This window comes from Orcinus orca, chromosome 3 (genome assembly GCF_937001465.1).
Source record: "Orcinus orca chromosome 3, mOrcOrc1.1, whole genome shotgun sequence".
Lineage (NCBI taxonomy): Eukaryota > Metazoa > Chordata > Mammalia > Artiodactyla > Delphinidae > Orcinus > Orcinus orca.
Window position 1 is genome coordinate 12,593,281 of NC_064561.1, and position 20,794 is coordinate 12,614,074.

The 20,794-nt window shown below is 52.8% G+C and overlaps 1 protein-coding gene across 1 annotated transcript in view; it reads left to right on the forward strand.

Moving 5' to 3' along the window:
• Positions 1–578: 578 nt before the first annotated feature.
• Positions 579–20,794, forward strand: part of CPAMD8 (C3 and PZP like alpha-2-macroglobulin domain containing 8) — a 98,545-nt gene continuing 78,329 nt past the window's right edge. The window contains exons 1-10 of the mRNA XM_049708264.1: positions 579–794; positions 4,311–4,462; positions 6,176–6,198; positions 11,244–11,409; positions 11,488–11,540; positions 14,982–14,999; positions 15,397–15,451; positions 16,467–16,580; positions 17,696–17,780; positions 19,550–19,658. Coding sequence (XP_049564221.1) covers positions 625–794; positions 4,311–4,462; positions 6,176–6,198; positions 11,244–11,409; positions 11,488–11,540; positions 14,982–14,999; positions 15,397–15,451; positions 16,467–16,580; positions 17,696–17,780; positions 19,550–19,658 — 945 coding nt within the window. The 5' untranslated portion in view covers positions 579–624. The remainder of the gene's footprint in view (positions 795–4,310; positions 4,463–6,175; positions 6,199–11,243; positions 11,410–11,487; positions 11,541–14,981; positions 15,000–15,396; positions 15,452–16,466; positions 16,581–17,695; positions 17,781–19,549; positions 19,659–20,794) is intronic.

Sequence of the window (20,794 nt, forward strand, 5' to 3'; positions counted from 1 at the left end):
GCGCCTGGGGGGAGCTGCGGGTCTGAAGTTTCATCCCTTGGCCAGCCTCCGTTTCCCCAAAGGGCTCAGCTCCTCCTGTGAGTGCACTGCACAGGTCGCCGGGTCCAGGCTGGGGCAGGTGGGGGGTGCCGACAAGGTGCGGGGTGAAGGCGGCGCGGAGACCGAGCGGCCCCCGCGTGGGGCGGGGCGGGGCGGGGCGGGGCCGGGCTGGTCCGCGGGGTGGGGGCGGCGGGGAGGCGGCCAGGCAGGGAGCTCGGAAGGGGGCAGTCCGGGGCGGGGGCGGGTCCGGAGACGTTGCGGGGCCGGGTTGCGGGGGGCGAAGAGTGGGATGGGTCGGGTCCGACGAAGGGGAAGGGAATGGGTCAGGTCTGGGGGTGCGTCCGGGCTGAGGGCGGGGCGGGTCCCAGGAGATATTGGGGGAGAGTCGGTTTTGAGGGGGGGGATGAGTCCCGGGAAGGGAGCGGGGGGAGGGGGCAGGACGAGGTCCGGAGAGTGGGCGGGGCGGGAGGCCGGGAGGGGGTGAGCGGGGCGGGTCCGGGTGGGGGCGGGCCCGGGGACAAGGCGGGTCCGGGGAGGGGGCTGGTCCCCCGCTGCCCCAGCCTAGCCGGGCGCGGAGTTGGGCGCATGGCGCCGGGCGCACTGCGCGGGGGCTGCGAACAAAGGGCCCCCTACCCGGGCGCGGCAGCCCCGCGGAGCCGGAAAATGTGGGTCGCCCTGCTCTGGCCGCTGCTCCGGCTCCTGCTGCTGCTGCTGTCGCCGCGGGACGGCGTGCGCGCTGCGCAGCCCCAGGCCCCGTGAGTAGCCCCGGGCGACGGAGGAGGCTGGCCGCCTTCTCGGGGTGGGGGTCGCGGGGTCTGGTTCAGAGACGCAGCGACCTGTCCAAGGCCACACAGCCTCCGGGCTGGGCGGGACCTAGAATCTTGACCCCCTAGCCGCCACGAGTCGGACTGGGAAGAGGGTAGCCTGAGGCTTCAGAAGTGGCCCCGTGGGGGTACAAGGACTCCTCAGAGCTAAGGCGGCGAGGCCCTCCCCCCATCCCACCTCGCTCCCTTGGTGTGACCAGGGCTGTCTTCTTGGGTGGCGATTTCCAGTTGTCCGTGGCTTGAAGGTAAGAGGTGCGTGTCTTGGCTGAGAAATGGAAGGAGAGACCTGCCGTTCCGTTTTCCTTGGGAGGGCGTGGGGGGGGGGCGGAGGAAGTGTTTATTTTGCTTCCACATTTTTCTTGAAGTTTGCTTACAGAGCTTCTGGTGAGTTGACACAGTGAGGAGGTGAATTAACTAGCTGCTAAGGAGAATTTCCCATGAGTTGGCTTCACAGGGACTATTCGCAGACCTGCCAAGTTTGGGTGAGCCCTGCGGGGTTGTGGGCTGGGAGGGGGCCTGCCTGCAGCTGCTCAGGCTCAGCCGTTTAGTGCAGACCGGCCTTTCTGAGCCTTGTTCAAGCAGCCCTTGTACAGGAGTTCCCAGAAAACAGGTCAGCAGTGAGACTAGGTGAGCGGAGGCACCTCCCGTGCTGCTCCTTTGGATTACAAGTTTGAAAAGTAAGACACCATGCTGCAGTTGGAACCATGGGATTTACCTCCCCTGGGCCTTGTGAAATTGGAGCCCAGCAAACTTTTGACCTGATGCTTTCAAAGCTGGCATCCCTCAGGATAGCAGTTTTCAGCCAAGGGGCGATTTTTGTCTCCCTGGGGTCATTCAGCAATGTCCGGAGGCATGTTTGGTTGTCACGTCTAGGGGGAGGCCATGCGGCTGGAATCTACTGAGTGGAGGCCAGGGATGCTGCAACACATCCTGCCATGCACAGGACAGTCCCCAGCACGAAGCATGACCCTGCCCTCCATGAGAGACCCCGCCTTATAAGGACCAAGTTCAGAGTCCCTGTGTTGCAGAGTTTTAAACAGTTCTCAGGAGTATTTGCCTCTGACTAAAGTTGCCCTGGGATCTTACCTACTGTTGAGTCAAATGGAACTCCCGTGCTGGGAGACACACAGTGACCAACCAGGGGTCCAGATTAGCCGACCTCTAAGCCAGAGCCATGGCGCATCAGCCCGAAGGGTCCCGTTTTAGGAATAGCCCCGGATACCCACTTCTATGATCCATCTGATTGTATTGTGAGGAATGCCTGATGCCAGAAAGCCCCATGGATTTGCACACTATTATGAGACCAATACTGTCTACACTTTACCAAATACCACCCTTCCCAGGATGGGACCTTCCAAGACCAAAGGATGAGAAGCCAGTGTCAGCCCAGATGGCAGGGGTGTATCAGGTAGACAGTGATTGGCTGGCGAGCCCTCCAACAGCTGTAATTCCTGAGTCGCAGGGAAAGTTAATTTGGTTCCATCAGGTTCTCTGGGCCTTTGCGTGAAGACCCTAACTCAGATCTGGATAAGGGCTTTAGAAGTGCCCAAGGAAAGTGAACACGTGGGTTGTGTATTTCCCCCAGTACTCTTCCACACTCAGCAGGTGCTATGTGGGAGGCCCTGGGGGTCATCTGGGAGCTGGGCAGAAAGTTTCTGTCCTGAAGGTGGCCGTATTCCCGTGCTGCAGTGGGGCAGGACACACAGGAACCGAGGGTCATTGCCCGTGCAGGTCGGTGTTAGAGTTCAGATAGTACACATCACGTACGTGGGGGTGACTGTGTGCTCCAGACAGTACAGTTACGTACCCAGGATCATTGCGTGCTCTGTGCACCGCTGAGGCCAGACACTGCACAGGTGACCCCAGGGTCATTGCACCCTCTGGTCAGTGCTGGAGCTGGATGGTGCACATCACACATGAAGCAAAGGTCTTCCCATGCTTGAGGCAGTACATGTCTGTCCCAGTGTCACTGAATGCTGTGTTTGATGCTGCAGTGGGACAGAACATATAAGACGCAGGGTCAGTACACATTGTGGTCAGTTCTGGATCTGGACAGAACATCCATGAAACCCAGGGTCATTGCATGCTCCGGCTGGTGCAAGTACATACCCAGGATCAATGTATGCTCTGTGCATGGCCAAGGCCTGACACTGCACAGAGGAGCCCTGTCATTGCAGGCGCTTGTCGGTGCTGGAGTCAGAACATCGGACCCCAGGGTTACCGGGTCCAGCCACTGCTGGGCAGTGCACCTACGAAACTAGGGTCTTTGCACACTCTTATCAGTGCTGGAGTGATATAGTACATGGCATGTCTCGAAGGTCCTCTTCGTGTATGGTGTGTGGTAAGGGTCTAAATTCATCTCTTTGTGTGTGGACCTGGGGTTGTCCCAGAGAGGATGTTGAGAAATAAAAAAACCTCTCCTGATCTCAGTGTTTGCCCAGTGTTTTCCCTCTCTCCCGTTTCCTCCTGATGCCTGTAGTTCTGCACCGTTGGAATTGTGCTGCCTTTGCTGCCAGGCTCCTGGCACTTGCCATTGCACTGTGAGTGGGTCACGTGGTTACGGATGAGCCTTTGTGATCTTCTACCTAAGGCTGCAAAATAACGGGGAAGCAGGAGCTCAGGTGGGGAGGACCTAGGCCTCCAGGTCCGGTGCCATAAGGGGACCCCAGGGCCCTCTCCTGCCTAGGCTGTGTGATCTGGTGCACGTTCCTCCTCCTTCTGCAAGGTCAGCCTTCCCGTCTGGAAAACAGGATAATAACACCTCTCTTCCAGAAATGTCTTCCCAGTCAAGCTGAGTCTTTTGAGAAAGAGCTGTTTTGACTCCATTGTTCACAGTGCTTTTCCTGTTTCAGGCCATTTAGTTTGTCTTTAGGGTCTTATTCTTAAAATTAATGCTGCAGGTAGTTCCTTGCTTCTTTCCACTGGGGTCCAGAGTCTGGCTGCCTGGGTTTGTAGCCTAATCTCTCACTGACTCGGGCACGTGAATTGGCTTCTCTGGGGCTTAATTTCTGACTCTGGAAATGGGAGATGTTAGCACATCTCACGGGTGGCTTTGAGGATGAAGTGGGATCCTACCAGTAACTCAGTCTACAGGGGAGAGTATTTTAGTTTGTGGGTGTGGCATGTGCAAAGGTCCTGTGGCAGAAGGAGCTGCGAAAAAAGTCCAGAGGCCATAATGCCGAGATCGAAGAGGGTGTGGTTCCGGGTAGATCCAGAGAAGCCAGATTCTTGCTTACTCGGGGCTGGGGGAGGAATTCAGAGGTGAACAAGCCTCAAGGAGCTCACAGGTTGGTAGGGGACACGGACACATAAAGTGACAGTGCCATTGGAGTGTGGTCAGGCATAGGTGGGAGTCCACCTAGGGTGCACCCTGATTCAGCCAGGTGACAGTGAGGCTAGGGATGAGTCAGAACCTTTGGCCTTCACTGCGGTTCTCCTCTTCTGCAGGGGCTATTTGATCGCTGCACCCTCCGTCTTCCGCTCAGGAGTGGAGGAAGTCATCAGTGTGACCATCTTTAACTCCCCGAGGGAAGTCATGGTCCAGGCTCAGCTGGTGGCCCAGGGCGAGGCGGTGGCGCAGAGCCAGGGAGCCATCCTGGGTAGGTCCCTGGGGTGCCTGACCAGGCCTTCCCCTCCCTTTGCAAAGTGGTCTTTAGGGCTCAGGCAGTATCGGCATTGCTTTGCTTCCTTCCCACCTCACCTCCAGAACCCTGGCAGGAGTAGGAGGACAGGTTGCATTCTCCCCACTTTACAGATGGAGAGAGTAAGGCCCAGCAGGGGAAGCCACCTGCCCAGTCTGGGAAATCAGAGTTCCTTGTTCCTCAGCAGCTCAGGTTCAGTGGGTGCAGATCTGGATAGATTTGGGCACCCTTTCGTGCCAGTTTTGGCTAGACGTGGGAAGGGGGCCCAGAGGGAACCTTGTGACCTTTTCAGATCCTTTCTAGCACCCCTGTGGTGTTAGACCCGGAGCTGGGCTCACAGCCAGCCTGCCACTGAGTTGAGCTCAGGCCCTCAGCCAGCTTCTCCCTGGCTCTCCTTCGTAAACTGCAGACAACAGCAGCGTTGGCCTCTTGGACAAAGTGTGGAGACCAGGCCCTGCCTTAGGGCCTGTAGTCCAGCAGGGCAGGTAACTCATTCATCATGCAGGGTGTGGTGTGGCCACAGGAGACACCGAGAGATGATGTCAGGTCTCCCAAGGCCAACAAGGCAGCCTCTGTCCCCTGGGAGAGGGAGACTTGGGTAGGCAGGAGAAGTGCAGGCAGTGCCGACTCCACTGGCCAGTCCTGAAACCCAAATCAGGTTGGCTTCAGCAACAGAGAGTTTATGGGCTCTTATAACTAGAAAAGTCCCCTGGCATCACTGGCCCAGTCTCCCAGCTCCACTTCTGGATGTGCCTGTGTCTCTCCAAAGCAGGGAGGGACTGGCAGTTACAGGACCTTTGGGCAAAGTCCCAGGATTAACTCTGATTGGCTCATGTTGGGTCATGTGCTCAATCCTGAGCCAATCCCCGTGACCAGAGGGAAGGCCTATGCTGATTGGCCCATGTGGGTCATGTGCTCAACTCTGAACCAAGTCCTGTGACCAGGTGGACGGCCCATGCTGATTGGCCCATTTTAGGACATGTGCTCAACTCTGAACCAATCACTGTGTCTAGGAGGAAGGCCTATGTAGATCTTCACAGAGCCCCAGGGAAGATGGGCAGAACCCACTAAACCTTAAGAATTAGGAGTTGGGTAGGTGGGCTTCTCCAAGAAAATCGGGCTTCTGCTAGCAGGAAGTGGGGGAAATGGACACTGGGAAGCAGAAACAGTAGATGCCTAATTAAGTCCTGGAGGCCAAAGAGCCTGGAGAAGTGTCAGACGACAGATGACTCAGTTTGGGTGGAAGAGAGAGGTAGATGGAAGACTAGTTAGATCCATTGGACTGAGGTCCACTGGGGACCTCAGGCTCCTCTTTTTTCTCTCCACCTTTCTCCTTGTTCCTCTCCCGTGGAGTTTTCTCTTTGCTCCCCTCACAGCTTACCTTGGGCAGGGGCCAGGGGTGAAGTGAATAAAGTATGCAGGCTGGCCAACCTTCCCCTGAATAGCTCGGCTTTGTCCATGCCCTCCGGTCTTCAGTACTCTCCAGCTTGAAGGAAACCTCTCACTTCCGCCGATCCCAGCCCAGGCCAGACCAGCATGACCCAGGGTGTGTGTTTGTCCACAGAAAATCCCTCTGGGTTGAGAAAGCCCCTGTTTGTAAGGCTGCAGCTCAAGGAGGCAGGCAAACACAGCTCCTGATTTAACCGTTTTCATTTTATTTTCATTTTTTAGATAAAGGGACGATCAAACTCAAGGTAAGCTATGAATTTTTAAAATCAGAAACCCTACTTTGGAAATAAAGAATTGAACTGGAATGGAAGAAGAGAAGTTGCATGTGTTGTGAAAAGAATCATTAATGGTGATGTTAAAAAAAAAAAAGAATAATGAAGGAAAAAACAGTTTACAAAAGGAGAAAGCTCAAAGCTCACCCATAATCCCATCCCTCATACTTTTCACTTTTTCATGTTTCCCATAAATCCTTGTCCACATGAAGACATTTTCTTTCATAGTTGCAGTTAAAGGGTATATTGTGGTCTGTCATGCCATTTTCTCTTCACACGTTGCGTAAACATACTTCCGTGTTTCCAAGTCTCTATAATTGCATCCTATTGTAAATAACATCCCACTGCATCTCTTTCATATACTAATTTACTAACACCTCCCCCTCACACACACATCGCTTGTACATAGTTAGATTTCTTTCTTGTTTTCAGGGTTTTGATAATGTAATCCAAAAGTTGAGAGCATCTTTGTGCGTAAAGCTGTTAACGTACTGGATGCCTGCCTTAGACTGAACACCCTGAAAGAAGAACTACCAAATTAGGATCCAAGGCTCTTGCTGTGTCCTGTTTTGTCTTGGAAGACACAGCAGTGCACGTGCATGGTACCACCAGCTATACGTTAGAGACCAAATTGCCCTCAGCCTTGTTGGCATTGAATATTATTATTTTAAAATTATTTTACATACCAAACTACAGGTAGGTCATTCTCTGACATGGGTTTTTTAACTGGAGTCCTTGGATTTCAAGGCAGTCGTAAGCCCTGAAATTGTCGGCTTTTTCTGGGTTAGCTAGTCCTTAACGCTTACCAGATGCTCAAAGGAGTCCCTGAAAGGATGGGCTAAGTAGAGAATCATTCCAAATTGTAATGTGCTCTCTCCCAGTGATTAGAATGAAGTCCGGGGCGGTTCCTCTTCCATGGGATGGGATGCATCATTAGTGTATCATTGCTGTGGGGCAGTGGTCTTCCTGCCCTCTTGTCAATGTTAGAATTCTTTCTCTAGAGTTCTCTCCCGGGGGTGAGGTTTGCAGGGTCTGGAGACAGTTCTGGTTGTCACAGCTTGGGGGGCAGGGTTGGAGGTTGCTACTGGCTTCTAGTGGGTAGAGACCGAGGATGGTGCTCAAGTCCTATAATACACAGGACAGCCCCTCCGCGGAGAATGAGCCAGCCCCAGATGTCAGCATTTGGAAAACCCTGGATCAATAGGCTAGAGCCGCCCTTGCCGGCTTCCTGTGAGCAGATCTGCTTTCTTGTGAATCAGAATGCAGGGCTGCCCTGTCCACTGACAGATGAACTACTTAGGAAGAAAGAAAGCCTCGTGTATTTTATTTAGAGAAGCACTTTTACTAAAGCATATTACTTACCAGAAAGAAAAAAAAAAGAAAGAAAGAAACCAGGGCTGCCCCAGCGGGGTTAAGATTATGCTGTGTCCCTAGCCACCGCGCATAAGAAGGCACTCTTCACAGGCGAGATGCTGTGGATTTGTATAAGAAACCAGTAAAGGGCCATATACCTTTGGGAGAAGGGCTGGGGATCCCTGGACTGGAGACTTTCAAAAGGGTCTTGGGATCCTTAGCATTTAGAAGAGCTCTGGATGAGCCTTTCTCAACTTGGGGAGTGGGGAAGGATGCTCCCCTCCCCCGCCGGGGGACAATGGCAGTGTCTGGAGATATTTCTGGTTATGGTAGCTGGGGGTGAGGGTGCTACTGCCATCTAGTGGGTGGAGGCCAGGGATGCTGCTCAACACCCTACAGGGACAGGACGCCCCCGTCCCCGTCACCGCAGAGGATGATTCAGCCCTAAACGTCAGTAGTGCCGAGGTTGAGTTAAGAAACTCTGCTCTGTGGAACCATGGTGTGGGCCTCAGACAAGAGAGAAGCTGCTCTTGTGGGTGTAGGACTCCCCTGCCCATTACCCCACCCACTCCCCAGCCGTGCCTGCCTTGGGGACCTGAGTGCTTCCGGGTACAGGGTTTGGAAACCCGTGTTGTGGGGACCTGGTGTTGCCACTGACTGCCACGGGCAGGCTCTACCCGGTCTGTGTCTCGCCTCGTCCCTCTCATCTGTGCAGCAGCGAGGATGCCGGTAAGAGGCCCTTGATGGAACTTTCAAGAAAGCGTACCTAAAACCTTTGTTTTATTCCGATTTTTTAGACTTAACCCGTGCATCTGTGTAACAAATGCCTTAAGCATCTATTCAGTTTCAAGCAGGAAGTTGGCCACATTCCCTGCTCTCAGCCACCAGCCTTATTGGTGATGGGCAAAGGGGTGGGTCAGACAGTAACCCCCCAATTACATAAACATGATCACCTCAGAGAGTAGCAAGTGTCCTATTTTAGGACACTAAATGTTAATCAAATTCTAACATTTTATTTTAAAATGTGTCAGAGAAAGAGAATGCTGAGGAGTGGTGGGTAGAGTCATTTTATATGGCAGCAGGGTCCCTCTGAGCTGAAACCAGGAGGAACCAACATGCAGGTGGCAGGGCATTCCAGGCAGAGGGAACCACCGGTGCAAAAGCCCTGGGGCAGGAAAGAGGCCAAAAGAGGCAGCCAGTGGCCTGGAGTGGAGCCAGCCAGGAGCTCCCATGAATAGTGGGAGGGAGATTTCCAATCTGTGGAACCAGCCTTCACCTGAATCCCTCTGCTTCGGATGGTTTCCATTTAGGAGTAGAATCGTGATATGTCGCCACCAACCATGGGTGTCTACTGTGTGCCATGCCTTTAAGTCCTGATCACCCATCTGCACAACAATGTGTCGGAAACTCAGGGTCTAGTGAGTCTGGTGGCTTCTCTCTCGGGTGTGTTTGGTGGATGCCTACGGAGTCCGGTAATCTGGGACCCCCACCCAGAGCCCCAGGGGCCTCTCCTGCCTGGAGAGGCGGGGAGCTGGGCGTTCATCAGGGCGGTGGATCGGCCTGCCGTAGGACTGGCCCCTCCACGCAGCCTTCCCCAGAGGACAGCCAGCCTCTTTCCTTAGCTGGGCCCCAAGCCCCCCACCTTTGTACTCAGCTGCCAGCTACACCAACTTTGCCTGGCCGCCTCCCTTGCTTGGATCTCGGCCCCCCGAGTCCTTGGCTGTCACTGATGCTAAAGGAGCAAATGTGGATCACTGAGGTCAGGGGTGGGGATGGGGGTCAGCTCAGTCCAGAACCTTCCGGCAAGACCTTTGAGGGCTGGCAGGTGCAGGACCAGGTAGGAACGCCACTTTGAGCTGAGACTTGATTGGAAACGGCAGCTCTGCAGCTTTCAAGACCCGGGGCGGGTCACTTCATGTCCCCAAAGGTCACATCTGATCCTTTCTGTTCTCAGGGGCAACTTCTTGGTCCCAGCACCCACGACACCCCGCTGGCACACAGCCCCCCCCCCCCTCCCGCCAGCTACTTCCTACCTGTCCATGCCTGCTCCCCTGAGTGGCCTGGGTTTTTTTCCTCCTTGCATGGAGGTCTTTGGTGCTGAGTGGTTTCCAGAAACAAAGGCAGGTAAAGATTTGGGGGTCAGAGTAAGGGGATTATCCTCAAGTTCGTCCTAAAGGTTCTCAAGGTTAACTGCAGTTAGGAGGGACCCCAGAGTCCTGAGACGCCCCATCCCGAGGGTGGCAGGTGGGCAGGCAGGCAGGCAGGGTCCCTCTGATGCTGTTCAGAGCAGACAAGAGAGGCAGCCAGAGACAGGTGCTGGAAGGATGGAGAAGGTCCCGGCATGCCCCGACCTCATCCATAAAATGGGCACACTGGTGTGAGGACCGGTCAGATAATTCACCAGGATACTTAGCATGGTTGACTGCTGTGATGGTGACGAGGACTTTTTCACCCCTTGCGCAATCACACAGGTGGATGCTGACAAACAACTGGGAGAAGAACACCCCCGCATTCGGATGGTCTTAGGAACAGGTGGTGCTGTAGCTCCCAGTGTGAACTGATGACCACGTAATGTCCACCCGCCAGGCACCCAGGGATGGCCACGAGCATCGCATTCATGGCACATGGTCACATCCAGAGTCGTGACTTTTGTTTGCTTTAGTCACAAAAGGAGTTTCTGTAGGTTATGACTCACGCGCATGGGTATTCTGCTCATCACTTAAAAAGGAAAAAATGAGGGAATTATGTAGGGTAGTTTCCATTCCCTAAATGTTGGAAATTTTGCCCTAGAAGAATTTGAACTCCACGGTGAATCCTTAAGACTGCAGTGGGTATTATTATTTTTTTTAATCCATCTAGGTGGCCAAAAAAACCCTCTTTTTTTTACCACTTTCACCATTTTAAAGTGGACAGTTCAGTGGCATTTAGAACATTCACACTATTGTGCAACCACCACCCCTGTCTAGTTCCAGAACATTTTCATTACCCAGGAAGGAAAGCCCATCCCCGTTAGCTGTCGTTCCCCATTCCCCATCTCCCTCCAGCTCCTGGTACCCAATAATCTGCTTTCTGTGTCTATGGAGTTGCCTGTTGTGGACATTTCATATAAATGGGATTGTATAATGTGTGTGCAGTGTTTACAGTGAGACAAAGCACAGAGGCACATGCACTCTATACATATATGAAATATGAAAATATACATACATATGCATACATGTATTCATATGTATGTATGTATATGAAGGGACTAGGGTCTCCGTACCTCCCAGCTTACCAGCTATGACTGCATTTGGGTAAGATGGGAGATAATTCTTGTAGCTCTACAGGGATGAGAATATCTTTGCAAGCTTGCAGTGTCAGGCGAGGAGAAGGCTCTGTCTTGTCAAGCTACACCAGTGTTTCTCATTCTCAGCGCTGCTGACAGCCGTCCTGTGCGTCACAGGGTCTTGAACAGCATCCCTGGCCTCCACCCACCAGATGCCCAGTAGCGCCAGCTCCCCGGAGCTGTGACACCCCAAAAATCTCCTGAAACTGTTGAGTGTCCCCTGGGTGCACAGTTGCCCCCGGGTGTGCTCCCCTGCCCTAGACCTCCATGCTGCTTTCACAATACCTGGGTACCTTCCAGGGTGACACCCCCTGCCCAAAGCTCTGTGCTCTGCCTGCAGGTGCCCACGGGCCTCTGGGGCCAGGCCCTCCTGAAGGTGTGGGGCCATGGTTGGTGGGCAGAGGAGGGCCCCTTCTTCCACAACCAGACTTCAGTGACTGTGGACAGCCGGGGAGCCTCCGTGTTCATCCAGACCGACAAGCCGGTGTACAGGCCCCAACACCGAGGTGGGTGGCGGTGTGCGCCGGCGGGGGGAGGGCCAGCCATGGCCTGGAGCTGCCACACGCCTATGTCCTTTCTTCCAGTGCTCATCAGCATCTTCACTGTCACTCCAGACCTGAGGCCCGTCAGCGAGAAGGTGAGATTGGCTTCTAAAACCGTGGGCCCGGAACATACCCACCTGGGTTCGGCCTGGCCAGGGCCACCATCCACAACTGGCCTTTCCCCCGCCTCTTCCAATTTCTACCTCCATTCTCGGTTTCTTCCCGGGGCTCCACGTCCCTTGGGGGACCCAGGGGGAGTTCTATGTGACAAGAGTGCTTGTGGGCATGCTTCCTCCGCAAGGGGCACCAGTGGTCCCTGCAGTGGCCAGTACCCCTCTGTGCGGGGTCGGGGCCGTGGCCCATCATTTAAAATCTTAATAGCCCTGCATTTATTTAACGTTTATTAGAAACAAAATATAATTGACACTTAAAACCCACCGTTTCTCCTTCAAAGTAAATACACTCACATAAAAAAGACATTGATTTTCTCTTAATTTTTATTTGGAAATCACTTCAAATGTACAGAAAAGTTGGAAGAAAGTCACAGAGAACTTCCCATAGGCCCTTCATGGAGCCCAGGGGTGGGCAAACTTCCTGTAAAGGGCCAGGTAGTAAGTATGTTCGGGTCTGCCAGTCAGAGGGATTCTGTCACAACTTGAATGGACTCAGCTACAGACAGCATGTGAATGAATGGGTGTGCCTGGGTGCCAATAAAGCTTTATTTACACAAACAGCCAGAGGGACGGATTTAGCCCAAGGGTCATAGTTGGCCAAGCTCTGATCAGGAACAGAGGTTCTCAAACTGGAGTGTGCAGCAGAACCACCTGGAGGGCTTGTTCACATACAAGTTATTGGGCCCTCGCCAGAATTTCTTTTTTTTTTTTGCGGTGCGCGGGCCTCTCACTGTTGTGGCCCCTCCCGTTGCGGAGCACAGGCTCCGGACGCGCAGGCTCAGCGGCCATGGCTCACGGGGCCAGCCGCTCCGCGGCATGTGGGATCTTCCCAGACCAGGGCACGAACCCGTGTCCCCTGCATCGGCAGGCGGACTCCCAACCACTGCGCCACCAGGGAAGCCCTCCCCAGAATTTTTGATTCAGCAGCTTCTTGGATGGGCCCCAAGGATCTGTATTTCTGACAAGTTCCTGGTTTCTGCTGCTGCTCTGGGGAACCCACTTTGAGAACCATGTATCTAGATTCACCAATTACAAAACATTTTATTATATTTATGTGCCTTCAGTGTGTGTATATACATATATGTACATATACATGTATTGTATGTATATATGTATATGTACACACATAGTTTTAAAATTATTTTAATGATAAATCATTTGAGAATAATTTGCAGATATCACATCTCTTTGTCCCCGAACACCTCCTGTATCCTTTAAGAACAAGAACATTCTTTCATACAACTAAAGTACAATCATTACATTTAGGAATTTTGACATCGGTACAATAATATTGTCTAATACAGAGTCCATATTGTTCCAATAATGTCCTTTATAGCATGTTTCTTTGCTGGTCCAGGACCTAGTCTCTGACGACGTGTCGAATTTAGTCGTCATGTCTCTCGCATCCTTTACTCTGAATCAGCTCCTCAGCCTTTGCCTGTGTTTCACGGCATTGACATTTTTGGAGACTCCAGGCAGTTGTTTTGAATGGTGTTCCCCAGTGGGCTGGTCTGCCGGCTTGTTCTCTGCGATCAGGTTCAAGTTGTGCGTCATGGGGGAGGAGCCACAGGAGCCGTGCTGGTCCTCCCCAGTGTGTCGTATCCTGAGGTACCTGACGGTAGTTCAGATAGAGTCTGCCTGGTTTCTCCCTGCAAAAGTCACTGTTTCCCCTTTGTAATCAGTAAGTCATCTGTGGGGGACACTTGAGACTGTGTGGACACCCTGTTGCCAGTCACCATGATCACCCGCTAGTTCTAGCCTCCACAGATGAGTTCAGAATTACATGAATCAAAACTTGCTATGATGCTTGCAAAGTGGTGATTTTTCCAACTCTGTTGCTTCTTCTGTATTTATTAGTTGGCATTCTGCTGCAAAGAGGCGCTTTCAGAAGGAAAGAGATCATAAAGGAAGAGATTTAAGTAAACTGTACATATCCAGAGCAAAGATGGGAACGCAGTCTGGGGTGACTCCAGTTGAGGGATCCCCGAGGGGTCACGTGTATGGTGGTTACTGCATGCCAGGCGCCGTTCTAACCCTTGGGGCACATGATTGAGCAGAGCGGACCCAGACCCCACCCCAGGGGGCTGGAAAATAATCCTGCAAAGTTCCCCAGTGGGCCCCAGCCTAGAAGCACAGTTCCATCGGGTGCACGCAGCTTTTTCTTAACTTTCACCAGCCCGAGTTTCCACATTACTTTTTTCATTGGATCTTTGAATGCACTTGCCCACGTTTTTGACACAGCCTTGCAAACTCACCTCAGTGCCTGAGGTCCTTCTGCCAAAGGAAGGCTTCATACCCAGCTGCCCCCTCCTGGTGGACATTTGCTTGTTTCCAGGTTTTGGTCATTGTCAGAAATGCTGCCACGATTGTTTTTATGCTCAAACCTTCTTTTTCACTGGTGTGTCCTTCCTTAGGCTCAGTTGGACCCCAGGAGTGGGATACTGAGGTCCACGGCCAGGGAGGTTTTGAAGGTCCCAAACGTGTATGTTTCTGAGTGGACGGTGCTGAGTCCCTGTGCCCAGTTGTTTTAGGGGGTTGTCTGCCCACAGCCTTCCCCGGAGAGGGGGCAAGTTGTGCAAGCAGTTGACCTTCACTGGAGTCAGTGTTGACTGTTCAGTGTGACGTTGATGGAGCTAGAAGCCAGGCTCCAGGCAGGTGCTGGGGGTTCAGGGATGAAAGCGTGCATTCCAGACCTTCAAGGAACCTGGCATGATCCCTTGAAAAAACAAGCCAGCTGCAACATGGGAGGGCTGCCTGGAGGAGCTGTCCTTGGTTGGGGCGTGTGGGAGTCTGGAGAGGACGGTAGGGCTGTGATGGGGAGCCAGGAACACAGAGGTCCTGGATGGGGCTCGGCCACCCTCATTGCCAGTGGCCACTGTATGAGTTTGCTCAATGATTTAAAGGGCAGAAATGTATTCTTTCCCAGTTCTGGAGGCCAGAAGTCTAAGATCAAGGTGGGGGCAGAATTGGTTCCTTCCAGGGACCGTGAAGGAGGGATTTGTTCCAGGCCTGCCTCCTTGGCTTGTAGCTGGCCGTCTTCTCTCTGTGTCTTCATATTGTCTTCCCTCTGTGTGCATCTGTGTCCAAATTTCCCCTTCTTATGACACCAGTCCTATTGGACTGGGACCTATGCTAGGGACCTTATTTTAACTAATCACCACTATCAAGACCCGTCTCCAAATACAGTCACATTCTGAGACTCTGAGCGTGAGGACATCAACGTGTGAATTTTGGGAGGAGGGGGACACCATTAAACCCATTACAGAACCTGTGCCTGTCCCGAGGGATGAACACTTAGCATGCACGGAGGGCTCGGGTCTTATGGGAGGGTTTGCTCACTGCCTCTGTCTGTCTCTGTTGCAGCTGGAAGCTTATGTCCTGGTGAGTGGCCTGCCCCTCTGCAGCTGGCTCAGAGACAGTTAGCCCGCTCTCTGCAAGACCTGGTCTGTTTTTGCCTAACATCCACCCTCTGGGTTGATCCCTGCCTGCCTCGGCACCCCATAGACTGGGACCTGGTCCATCCCGATCCCTGGGTCCACCCTGGAATAAGCTGAGCATGTGTCTGTCCATCTCTTTGTAGATTTGCATGCAGCTCCCTAAATGAGGAGGCAGGCCAGCCCTTTCCGCCACCTTGTCCTCAGACAAGTCCCTTCTATGCCCCGAGCTTCTGTTTGCCCCGAGCTCTCTGTTCTGCCTAGAGAGCAGGCTTGGAAGGTCCGCATGCACACCGGGCACACACAGGCTGCCTTGAGTTTACTGTGCATCCGTCCCCCTGCAGGACCCCCGGGGCTCACGGATGATGGAGTGGAGACACTTGCAGCCCTTATGCTGCGGTAAGCCTCTCTTCTCATCCTCTCTCCTAATTCCTTCTGTGGTTTGGGGGCTGCACCTTTGGGTGGCAGATGTGATAAACCTTACAGGAAAATAGAATGTGCTCTGTCTGGGCACCTGCCGCTCCTTCCCTGCAGCGTTGGGACCCTCCGCCCACATTTCTGTGTGCCTGGGATCCCAGCTGGGGATCCTCTTGTAACTTGAGATCTTTCTGGAATATCAGGGCCTTGTTTGTGGGCACCCCCCACCTTCCTCCTGCTGCAGATCTTCTTTGTCCTCATCCCCAGCGCAACAGGAGACAGTTCTTTTCCAGCTGGAAGTCAGAAGGCTTTGCTTTGCCTGAGGAGTTGGCATTTTTTTCTTTCTCTATGACAATAAGGGCCATGTAATTGACATCTCCCTTTGTGCTTCGGCCCTAAGGGAAGTGGAGTCCTGGGAGAGGGGAGCTGTAGGTGGGGCTTGGGGAGACTGAGGACAGCTGTGCACCCTCGACCTGGGAAATGCACAGACATGACAGACCCCTGAGTCCTGCTCGGGGGCTCCTGGCCCCCGCATGCCTCTGTGAACCAGACACAGAGAATGGGGTCTCCAGCGGCTGTGTGGGCTGTGCAGGTCTCCTGGCCTGGCCTTGACCCCTCTCCATGTCCATTTCGCTCTTCCTGATTCTGAGATGCCTAGAGAGGGCTGCCAAGTAGGGACAGGGCTTGTGTGATTCTCTGTCACCAAGGGAACGACTCGTGTGGGGAGCAGAGCTGCCTGCGCCTGGCCTTGGCCTCAGGGGTCCCCCAGGAACCCAAGGTGCAATGTCTCGCTGCTTCCCCTTCAGACTGCAGAGGTGCTTGTTGTGCACAAATCCCCGCCAGCCTCGGGTGGCTTCTGGCTTCCCCGAGGGACTGCTCGGCCGGGGGGGAGGCGCAGGGTCCCCGGGGCGCCTCTGCCCTGACCTCACCACCAGATGCCAGGCCCTCTGCACACTCACTTGCCCCAGGATGAGGGGGGGCGTCTCTCTTCACACAGGCATCACCAACATGACCTTCCCCTTGTCTGACCAGCCGGTACTGGGAGAATGGTTCGTTTTTGTCGAAATGCAAGGCCACGTGTACAACAAGTCCTTTGAAGTTCAGAAGTATGGTAAGTCGGAGAATCTTAGGACCCTAGGATTTCAGATCTGGGAGAAACCACAGCCCTAGTGACGACACACATGACAAGGGGGAAGATGGCCGGAGCCTCGTTCACTGAGGGCTCAGTAGGGCCAGGCACGATATGGAAGCCTGGGCCTTTGTCATGTCCTTTAAAAAAAATTGTAAAATGTATGACTTCATACGAGTAGAGTCATAAGGTATTTGTCTTTTTGTGAGTAGCTTATTTCATGGAGCATAATGTCCTCAAGGTTCATCCATGTTGCAGCATGTGTCCGAATGTCCTTCCTTTTTAAGGTTGTCACTTCCTTTTGTTCTTTCATCCTTGTCCTGAACCTATGAGGCATCTCCATGTTACAGGTGGGGAAACTGAGGCTGAGAGAGCTGTTAAGGAAACTGCTCAAGTACTAAGAGCTGGGGAATGAACCTGGGCCAGAGCCACATACTCCGCTTCTGTGCTAAAATTCTCCCTGATGGGGTCAAGGATTTCTCTTCCTTTCACGAGGCAGGTCTTGGAAGGAAAATCCTTAGAGGTCAGGGTTATGGGTTGCAAGCAACAGAAGCCTGGTGCAGACCCAGTAAGCAAAAGGAAAGGGTTATAGGCTCGTGTAACAAGCTCTCAGGACCAGAGTCTTCATGTTTCCTCCATTCTGCTCCTTGGTGTCCATCTCTGCGTGGGCTGTGCAGGGGGACGAGCTGGCTGGATGTGCCCAGGGCTGGCTGGATGTGCCCAGGGCGGTAGTCCTTTCCAGCTGCAGGCACCCTCAGGATGCCCCTGACGGGTCCAGAAGCCTGGCTACTTGTGCACCCCTGGGATGGGCTGGAATTGGCTGCACTCAGTTCAGCTGGCCTAAAACTGATGATACATGGCCCCCTGAGAAAAACGAAGTGCTGGTCCCCCAAAGATAGGAAATAGATGCGGCCGGCAAAACCCCCAGAGAGCTGCCCGTGCTCAGCAACGGGTGGTGTGGATTCCTATGGTGTCAGCAGCACAGAAACCCCAGAGGTGGCTTTGTGTTCCTCCCTCCCACATCTCCAGTACCCTTCTGGGGCCGCCCCAGAGGTGGAAGCCACCCTGCCTCCCTCCTCTCTGCTCTCTCCCTTCAGTGTTGCCGAAGTTTGAGCTCCTTATTGACCCGCCCCGATATATCCAGGACCTGGACACTTGTGAGACCGGCACTGTGCGGGCCAGGTGAGAAAGAGGCGGCCACTGTCGGTGAGCCCTTCCCACTGTGGGCACGCCCCTCCCCTAGGACCCACCCCTTCCCAGCAATGCTCCTCCCCTAGGACACGCCCCTTCTCCAGAGCACACCCATTCCCCTTAGGACTTGCTCCTCCCTTAGTACTTGCCCCTCCCCAGGGAAGCCCCTGCCCCTAGGACATGTCCCACCCCTAGGGCATGCCCTTCCCCAGGGCACACCCCCCAGGCCATGCCCCTTACCCTGTGGGCAGCATCCGCAGCCAGTGGGCTGACCTACAGCCAGTGGGCTGACCCGCCTAATGACCAGGCTGTTGACGGAGCCCGATGTGAGGGTCGACCAGAGGGAGTCAAGAGGCTCTGTCCCTTTCTGGGGCCCCTGGGAGAGCCCTACGTGGCCCGTGTCCCCGCCCCATCTCTGCCACCTGCCGGAGGTTGTGGCTGAGACGTCTCCCTCGTGTGTCTCCCCTGGCTGTGTGTGTGTTAAAATCCAGGGACGTGGTGGATACACACATTTTTTTTTTAACATCTCTATTGGAGTATAATAGCTTTATATTGTCGTGTTAGTTTCTGCTGTATAACAAAGTGAATCAGCCATGCGTATACATATATCCCCATATCCCCTCCCTCTTGCACCTCCCTCCCACCCTCCCTATCCCACCCCTCTAGGTAGTCACAAAGCACCCAGCGGATCTCCCTGTGCTATGTGGCTGCTTCCCACTAGCTATCTATTCTACATTTGGTAGTGTATATATGTCCACGCCCCTCTCTCACTTCGTCCCAGCTTAGCCTTCCCCCTCCCCGTGCATGTCCTCAAGTCCATTCTCTACATCTGTGTCTTTATTCCTGTCCTGCCCCTAGGGTCATCAGAACCTTTTTTTTTTTTTTTTTAAGATTCCGTATATATGTGTTAGCATACGGTATTTGTCTTTCTCTTTCTGACTTACTTCACTCTGTATGACAGACTCTAGGTCCATCCACCTTGCTACAAATAACTCAATTTCGTTTCTTTTTATGGCTGAGTAATATTCTATTGTATATATGTGCCACAACTTCTTTATCCATGCATCTGTTGATGGACACTTAGGTTGCTTCCATGTCCTGGCTATTGTAAATAGAGCTGCTGGATACACACATTTTATAGTCCAGAAAATACTATCAAAATTCTGGGTGTTATTTTTTAAATTTTGCTCCCATTTTGCTCCAATTTTGCCCCTGTGTCCCAGTAAGCAGGTGTCTCCACTGCATCAGGCATGATATACATACATTTAAGTATTTTACCAACATCCCTGAGACGATGGTTTTATTCTCAGTCTCCCGATGAGGAAACCAAAGCTCAGAGAGGTCAGATCTCTGGTTCAAAGTTGAACTCCTTGGGCACTTAAGCCCAGCCAGGCCTTCCTGTTGTTCACGGTTGCTCGATCCTCTGGGCTGCCTTGCTCCAATGTGTGGCCAACCTCAGTGGTTGTCTCATATACCCTGCTGCTTTGCTCCAGAGTTCTTCTCTGACCCTTGGTCTCTTTTTCTGTCCAACATGAGGCTTGGTGCAGAGGAACACAGGGCCCTGACATGATCTGTCCTTACTCAGGGCTACAGGGAGGGCTGTAAGGGTGGAACGTAGGATGGGAAGCATCCCTGGATTAGCCACTGTACCACTGATCACATCTTGCTGTGCCTGGCCTTCCTGAAACTGACCCCTCCCCCACTGTCCCCTGGGCATCTCCTGCTTGTGAAACTTACTACCCTTTGTCCTTTCGTTCCAGGTATACCTTTGGGAAACCTGTCTCCGGGACTTTAACCATCAACATGACTGTAAATGGCGTGGGGTACTACAGCCAGGAGGTGGGGCGCCCCATCCTTAGGACCACCAAGGTGAGGAGCAGGAACCCTGGCCCACTCGGTGGGTCCCTTCCCACCAGCTTCAGCTCTGTGATCGTCCGTTTTATTTTGCTTTCCAAAACAGTTTAGATGGTGGGGATATTCTGATGATAATATTCCTGCAGGCTGAACATAGAGACTAGAACATATAAAGAAGAAGTAATAAAGTCGACTTGTCCTCTGATAGGCAGACACAGCCACTATTGGTATTTTGATGTGTTTCCTCTTAGGATGTTGTGTGTAAAGTTAAAAAAAAGTTTTCTTTAGACATAATTCACATATCATATAATTCAAATCCCCATATAGAATGTACGAATCGGTAGTTTTTAGTATATTACAGAGTTATACAACCACCACCATACAGTTTTAGAATATTTCTGCTAACCGTCCCCCCACCCCCGCCAATCTCTCACATCCTTTTGCAGTTAAGCCCTGTTTGCATCTCCAGCCCCTGGCAACCACTTACTTACATGCTTTGTCTCTATGGATTTCTGGACATTTCATATAAATGGAATCATGCACCATGTGACCTTTTGTGTCTGGTTTCTTTCACTCAGCCTGATGTTTTCAAGGTTCATCCACATTGTACTGTGTGTAGGTACTTCATCCTTTTTTATGGCTGAGTAATATTCCGCTGTGTGGTTGGACCACATTTTGTTTATCCGTTCATTAGCTGACGGACATTTGAGTTGTTTCTGCTTTTCGGCTATTACGGATGATGCTGTGAACATTCACGTACAAGTTTTTGTGTGGCCAGATGTTTTCATTTCTCTTGCATTTGGAATCCCTGGGTTGTATGGCGTGCAATTAAATGAAGACCGCCCAAACAAGAACAAGCAAAGGCTATTTACTCGAAGCTTGCAGCAAGGGAGCTAGCCACCATCACCTGTGTTTGGCAGAGACTCAAAGGCAGGTGGAGAAGTGGGAAGGCTTTATAGTGAAAGAAAGGGAAGGCTTCCAGTGTGCCGTGATGGGAGGCTATTGGTGTGCAGAAAGTCATGGGCGGGTAACTAGAAGCAGGCATCGAAAGTGATTGATGAGGGGGTGCATATTTGGCTCTTTCCAATTGGTCCTAAGATGGAAGTGGGAGCCAAAATCAGAAAAAATGTCAGTTATGAATCTGGTCCTGG